At 51.5% G+C, this 7,913-nt stretch overlaps 1 protein-coding gene across 1 annotated transcript; it reads right to left on the bottom strand.

Annotated features, from left to right (window-relative positions):
- Positions 1-946: 946 nt before the first annotated feature.
- On the bottom strand, positions 947-7,534 carry cyp26a1 (cytochrome P450, family 26, subfamily A, polypeptide 1). The gene is made up of 7 exons (XM_068305788.1): positions 7,346-7,534; positions 6,615-6,839; positions 6,209-6,487; positions 3,778-3,933; positions 3,545-3,679; positions 1,555-1,692; positions 947-1,452 (listed from the first exon to the last, which is right to left on the bottom strand). Exons 1-7 carry the CDS (start codon positions 7,532-7,534, stop codon positions 1,108-1,110), a joined length of 1,467 nt encoding a protein of 488 aa, XP_068161889.1. The 3' UTR covers positions 947-1,107.
- Positions 7,535-7,913: the final 379 nt, after the last annotated feature.

Genomic DNA, 7,913 nt, shown 5'->3' with positions numbered 1-7,913 from the left:
CAGTCATTCTCTGCTGTGTCCCTGGACAAGAGACTTCACCCACCAGTTCACCCTCCCGTGTCTCACATTGGTGTATGAAGGTGAATGGATGAACGTCAGGTTGTCTGATCCACCTGGTTACTGAAGGTTTTAAAAAGCTGAGGAGCAACAATCAAGTTTATCACTGATCATTTATATTCCATCTACATGCATCCACCATGCCTACATCACGCTAAAGACGGTTTTCACCTCTGATACCGTCCACCTGTCCATTTCCTGTTAGAGGAGATGAACTGTCTCGTCTACAGTCTCTTATCTGCCTTGTGGGTCACGGGTCTGCTTGAGGCGGGGTACACCCCAGACAAGACGCCAGCTCAACATGGGGCCACATGAAAGACAAACAACCATGCACACTCACACTCATACCTATGAAAAATGTGAAACCGACCAATTCACCTGAAGGTCATGTTTCTGGAGGAGGGAGGGAGTCAGGCCTCCTTGTGAAGTTCACAGGTTCTCAATGACTCCACTTAGGTTCTACTGGGCTCTGACTTCATTCCACAGAAAAGTGATGAGTGGATAGAAACAACAGACTAATCAATATTCAGTTTAAGCTGCCACGGTAACAGTAAGCCTCTTTCCAGTCTGTCAATCGGTGGAAGACCAGATGCTTACAATCAGCAGTGATTTTATGTTTAAACAGATTCACAATTAATTTGAATGTTTTCAGCTTTGTCAAAGAAAGCACATTTTATTTATCATTTAGACATAATAAAAAGACTATTTCAGCAAAACATGATCCCACACAAAGCAATTTTATTAAATAAAAATTTCATACAATATACCATAGGTCACTTAAATAAGTTCAGGTATGATACAAAAGTAATGCAAACCCACTCCTTATTACATATGTACAGAAAGAAGCCTTAAAAAATCACACACACACACACACACACACACACACACACACACACACACACACACACACACACACACACACACACACACACACACACACACACTCCAGTGGTCAGAACTGATTTCCACCTCCAGTCTGTCCTCCTGCCGTGTTTGGAGGTGAATGTGACTGGAGACCTTCAGGGAACGTTCCACACGACCCCTCCTCCTCTACGGCTCCCTTTGGACGTAACTGGTGAACTTGGTTGGCAGGTTGTCTACTGGATAGACGGTAGGACCTGTTTTCATTGTGGGGGGCCCATTCAGAAGAGTCCAGTCACATCTGGAGATCACTTCCACCAAGAAAACCTTCAGGAGAACCTTTGCAAACTCCTTCCCCACACACATCCTGGAGCCCCCCCCAAAGGGGATGTACTGGAACCTGGAGGAGTCGCTGGACGGGTTGGTCAGGAAGCGCTCCGGCCGGAACTCCTCCTTCCTGGGGAAGATCTCTGCTACATCGTGGGTGTCACAGATGCTGTAGATGACGTTCCAGCCTTTGGGGATCTGGTAGCCCTGATGGGGTCAGACAGGACGGTTCAGCAGATGGGTGGACTGGAGACACGCTGTCACCGCTATCTCCAATCCACCAACGTGTGGAACAACGTGTTCACTTACATTGAGGTCAAAGGTCCTGAGGGCCACCCTGAAGCCTCCAGGAACAGGGGGGTTGATCCTCAGCGTCTCCTTGATCACACAGCTGGTGTACTTCAGCCGCTCCAAAGCCTCCAGGGTCAGGCTCTTGAGCTCCACCCCCTGCTCCGCCCAAAGACCAATGGACCAATGAGGAGAGGCAGAGGATGAAATCAGACGTTGCTGACTCACATTGATTTCAGAATGATGATTTTTTTACAATACAGTAAGAATTTTCAATGGCTCAGTTCATCAATAAAAGATGATGTGACAAACAATAATCAATGTCACATGTTCACTAATCAGTGTCACATGTTCAATAATCAGTGTCACATGTTCAATAATCAGTATCACATGTTCACTAATCATGATCCTGTCAGCCCTTCTGTTAACAACCTCACCTGACATCATTCGGTTTAACACGTCTGTGTGTTAGACCACCAGACGTGTGTGTTAGACCACCAGACGTGTGTGTTAGACCACCAGAGGTGTGTGTTAGATCAACAGACGTGTGTGTTAGACCAACAGACGTGTGTGTTAGATCAACAGACGTGTGTGTTAGACCACCAGACGTGTGTGTTAGACCAACAGACGTGTGTGTTAGACCAACAGACGTGTGTGTTAGACCACCAGACGTGTGTGTTAGACCACCAGACGTGTGTGTTAGACCACCAGACGTGTGTGTTAGACCACCAGACGTGTGTGTTAGACCAACAGACGTGTGTGTTAGACCAACAGACGTGTGTGTTAGACCAACAGACGTGTGTGTTAGACCACCAGACGTGTGTGTTAGACCACCAGACGTGTGTGTTAGACCACCAGACGTGTGTGTTAGACCAACAGACGTGTGTGTTAGACCAACAGACGTGTGTGTTAAACCAACAGACGTGTGTGTTAGACCACCAGACGTGTGTGTTAGACCACCAGACGTGTGTGTTAGACCACCAGACGTGTGTGTTAGACCACCAGACGTGTGTGTTAGACCACCAGACGTGTGTGTTAGACCAACAGACGTGTGTGTTAGACCAACAGACGTGTGTGTTAGACCAACAGACGTGTGTGTTAGACCACCAGACGTGTGTGTTAGACCACCAGACGTGTGTGTTAGACCACCAGACGTGTGTGTTAGACCAACAGACGTGTGTGTTAGACCAACAGACGTGTGTGTTAAACCAACAGACGTGTGTGTTAGACCACCAGACGTGTGTGTTAGACGACCAGACGTGTGTGTTAGACCACCAGACGTGTGTGTTAGACCACCAGACGTGTGTGTTAGACCACCAGACGTGTGTGTTAGACCAACAGACGTGTGTGTTAGACCAACAGACGTGTGTGTTAGACCACCAGACGTGTGTGTTAGACCACCAGACGTGTGTGTTAGACCACCAGACGTGTGTGTTAGACCAACAGACGTGTGTGTTAGACCAACAGACGTGTGTGTTAGACCAACAGACGTGTGTGTTAGATCAACAGACGTGTGTGTTAGACCAACAGACGTGTGTGTTAGACCACCAGACGTGTGTGTTAGACACACAGATGTGTGTGTTAGACCCACAGATCTGTTCATACAAAGGACAATGTGGTGTGTCTCTTTACACTATGCTCTACGATTGTTCTGTAACTTTAAACAGAGATATCATATAAAGTGTATTATAATATAAAGTGTATTATAATATAAAGTGTATTATAATATAAAGTGTATTATAATATAAAGTGTAATGCTATGGCCCTTAAAATCTTAATTTAAGAAGACATGTGAACTTTGGGAGAGTCTCCACAGACCCCCAATGGTTACCGCAGAAACTGTGGGTCTGATAGCTGCTCACACACACACACACACGCACGCACGCACGCACACACACACACACGCACACGCACAAACACAAACGCACACGTGCACACACATACACGCACACACACACACACACACACACACACACACACACACACGCAGCAGTTGGAGTGTGTGACCCACCGTGTCCGTTACTTCCTGTCTGACCCGAGCCACGACCTCGGGGTTCAGGCCCAGGAACATGACCAGGGAGGTGGCCGAGCTGGCCGTGGTCTCGTGGCCCCCAAACAGGAGCTCTGTGGCCGACTCCTTGATGGCCTGGGAACGCAGCACACACACTGGTTTACCCATCAGCCCCTCCACCATCCCACCCCATGCACACAGAGCATGCTGGGTAATGTTTGAGGGTGATGTACCTGCATGTTGAGGGGCTCCCCGGTGTTCCTGCTGCTGTCTATGAGCAGCTGCAGAGCGTCTCTGTGCAGCGAGTCCGAGTCCGAGTCCGAGTCCTGCACCTTCTTCCTGATGTTCTCCTCGATCTTGGAATGGATGAAGTTCCTCGCCTTCAGCCCCTGAAGGAAAGAATACGGATGAATGAAACGCAGCAGAGGGTCACCCCGACATCCCTTCATACAGCACACGGATGGACACACACATGATTCAGACACGTGTCCCCCCCCCCCCCAGATGGACAGACACACACCTGACTGATGGACACACACATGATTCAGACACGTGTCCCCCCCCAGATGGACAGACACACACCTGACTGATGGAAAGGCTCACGCGGTCTAACATGTTAAGAAAAAACTCTTTAAAAAGGAGAGAATATATATGTACAACATACTGTACACACACATATTAACATAAATGTACTCTACACACACACATATTAACACACCTGTACACTACACACACACACACACACATAGATGTCACATGACAAACAAACGTTCTGATGTGAATAAAAAAATGTCATCAGCCAAATGAATAATAATTAGACTGAACCACTGACTGCTGTTTGTTGAAAACACGTCAGTAAAGGTCCACGGTCAAAACCGTGTCCATTTGTGGGATCAATAAATGTTAATGCATTCACCAGAATGCAGCATCGACCCGTCAGCCGTCTGATCGTCCTCATGATGCTGTTCTCACACCTCTAGCGATCACCTCTAGGGATCGCCTCTAGGGATCGCCTCCAGCGATCACCTCTAGGGATCGCCTCCAGCGATCGCCTCTAGGGATCGCCTCCAGCGATCGCCTCTAGCGATCGCCTCTAGGGATCGCCTCCAGCGATCGCCTCCAGCGATCACCTCTAGCGATCACCTCTAGCGATCACCTCCAGCGATCACCTCTAGCGATCACCTCTAGTGATTGCCTCTAGGGATTGCCTCCAGCGATCACCTCTAGGGATCGCCTCCAGCGATCACCTCTAGGGATCGCCTCCAGCAATCACCTCTAGCGATCACCTCTAGGGATCGCCTCTAGGGATCGCCTCCAGCGATCGCCTCCAGCGATCGCCTCTAGCGATCACCTCTAGCCATCACCTCCAGCGATCACCTCTAGCCATCACCTCCAGCGATCACCTCCAGCGATCACCTCTAGTGATCGCCTCTAGGGATCGCCTCCAGCGATCACCTCTAGGGATCACCTCCAGCGATCACCTCTAGGGATCGCCTCCAGCGATCACCTCTAGCGATCACCTCTAGGGATCGCCTCTAGGGATCACCTCCAGCGATCGCCTCCAGCGATCACCTCTAGCGATCACCTCTAGCGATCACCTCTAGCGATCATCTCCAGCGATCACCTCTAGCGATCCTCTCCAGCGATCACCTCCAGCGATCACCTCTAGCGATCGCCTCTAGGGATCGCCTCCAGCGATCACCTCCAGGGATCGCCTCCAGCAATCACCTCCAGCGATCACCTCTCGCGATCCGGTGCCGTTACCGGCAGCAGAGCTCCCGTTAACGTGTCCTTTCAGGGCGTGGCTCTAGATCAGTGGTTCTTAACCTTGTTGGAGGTACCGAACCCTGCCGGTTTCATGTGCTCACTCACCGAACCCTTCTTTAGTAAAAAAAAAAAAAAAATCTTTTTTCAAATTTCAGACACAAGTACATGTTTTACTGGTGTATTTAATGAATTGTGCATTAATGTCACCTTTTCCAAAAAACCAAACCAGGACAGTACATGACCTGTCATGAAATGACCTACCTGTAAATCAGTGTGACTTCTGCTGTTGTCATAGAGACCAGTTCAGATATGCGTGGCTTCACCTTGACAGGTGTTACTCTGATGTCATTTTACACCAAAGTCTGTTTCTGTTGTTTCCATCAGCTTCAGGAAGTGTTCCTTTATTTTTACCAGCACCAGACTAGAGGTGTTCACCTTGACATTCAGATCCTGCAGAACCCTGACTCCCATCACGTTCTGTTATACAGTACAGGTAAATTCAGGTTACACATGTTCGTACGACCACTTTCTTTTTTTGCTCAACATAGTTACTATGAATTAAAATATGAAGAAATCGATCAGATGACGTACCATCATGAAGGCAGAAATCCACTACTGATGAGCAAAATCCCCTGTAGCACAGGTAGGCTAATGATGTAGTGTCATGTGATCACCTGCAGCCAGTGATGGCTAAGGGGGCGTGTCATCACCAATTGACACGACGTGCCAAACGTACACAGTGATTCGTGTACGTTTGGCAAAAACACCCGACACATCGTCTCCGCTGAACCCCTGAGACCGACTCACCGAACCCCTGGGGTTCGAACCCAGGTTACGAACCAGTGGTCTGGACTAACTCGCTCGAGTCAGGAAGTGAACATCAGATGTGTCTCCTACCCGGTAGAGTCCGCTGAAGGGCAGGTCGATGGGTAGAGAGAAGAGGTTCCTGATCATCTCCTCGAAGGCCTCCAGCAGCTGCGTCTGGTCGGTCCTGATCTGCTCCGTCCTGAAGCCCAGCAGGATCCTCATGGCCACGCGGAACATCAGCCGCTTCACCTCCACGTAGACCAGAACCCCATCCCTCAGGAGCCACTGCTGCACCGCGGCCCCCACCTCCTCCTGGATGACGGGGATGTAGGACTCCAGAGCCTCCCTGGAGAAGGCCCTCAGGATGGCCTGGACCCCCCCACAACACCAGGACACCGTCAGCTCCTGCCTTCATCTCATTAGTATGTATGAAACCGATCAGAACATTTACTCTCCTACAGCCTCTGACGTCACCACACGTCACGGATCAACCCACCCTCTTCTTGGTCTTGTGCTGCTCTCCGTGCACGTTGGACAGCGTGTCCGCGCCCAGGATGGCGCGCACAGACGCGGGCCAGCGCACGGACACGAGCTTGTGCTCCCCCAGCAGGATCTGCCGGACGTTCTCGGCGCCGGTGACGCGCACGGTGGGGCTCCCGAACAGGTGTGTCCGGTAGATGTTACCGTACCGCTGCCGCTTGACGCGCAGGAACCGTCTCCTCTGCACACACACACACACACACACGCACACGCACACACACACACACACACACGCACACACACACACGTTAGCCAAACAGAATATAAAATAAACCCTGACACACACCTGACACAGACACAGACACACACCTTAAACACGTTCTGATGAGTCCGCAGGAAAACTGAACTCATGATCTACATTCTAATCAATACATTAAAATAACGCGTTTACCACATTTCCCCCCCCCCCCGCGTCAAAGGAGCCACATGGACCCGGTGAAGCTGAACATCTAGATTTTAGTTAATTGGGACGAAAACGGTGAACACACCGATGGAACCCCCCCGGCTGGAGCAGAACCCCCCCAGCTGGAGCAGAACCCCCCCCAGCTGGAGCAGAACCCCCCCAGCTGGAGCAGAACCCCCCCAGCTGGAGCAGAACCCCCTCCCCCGGCGTGAGCAGAACCCCCCCCGGCTTGAGCAGAACCCCCCTCCCCCGGCTGGAGCAGAACCCCGACAGGTGAGCTTTACCTGGAGGAGGAGCTGCAGCGTCTCTCCTATGAAGGGTAACCCCATGGACCCGGGGGGCAGCGGGCGGGGGCAGTCCGGGTCTCTGCCCCGGACCGAGTACACCTCCCACAGCCTCGCCGCCACCAGGAGCATCAGGCCGGGCAGCAGGACGGAGCACCAGAGGGTGACCAGCAGAGCGCTCAGAGCCATCGGCGCGTCCCGGGGAGAAGCCGCGGCTCCGGCCGCCGGCGCGCCTTTATAGGCTCCGGTAGCCCCCCCCCCAGATAAATTAGTTCACTCAAAGTTCATCTTTAATTGTGGGTGTGGCTCGGCCCCGCCCCCGCCGGTGCCGGAGCCCCTCCATTTGTCCATCTCTAATCCGACCTCCCGGTGACGCGGACAATCCGCATTGAGGGAAGGTGACGATCCCCCCCCCCGGACAATGGAAGCGCGACCTGAGACGCCTTTGTTGCCCCCCCGGCAGCTCCTTTACCCCCTCCTTGTCTCAGTGCGCCGTGTAGGATCAGTGATCTGCCCTGGGGGGCGGGCTGCATTCAGTTTCAGTGTCCTAATCCCCCCCCAGCGAGTC

Source organism: Antennarius striatus, chromosome 21, assembly GCF_040054535.1.
Source record: "Antennarius striatus isolate MH-2024 chromosome 21, ASM4005453v1, whole genome shotgun sequence".
Lineage (NCBI taxonomy): Eukaryota > Metazoa > Chordata > Actinopteri > Lophiiformes > Antennariidae > Antennarius > Antennarius striatus.
Note: the sequence above shows the minus strand (reverse complement) of the source record. Positions and strands in the feature narration are given on the sequence as shown.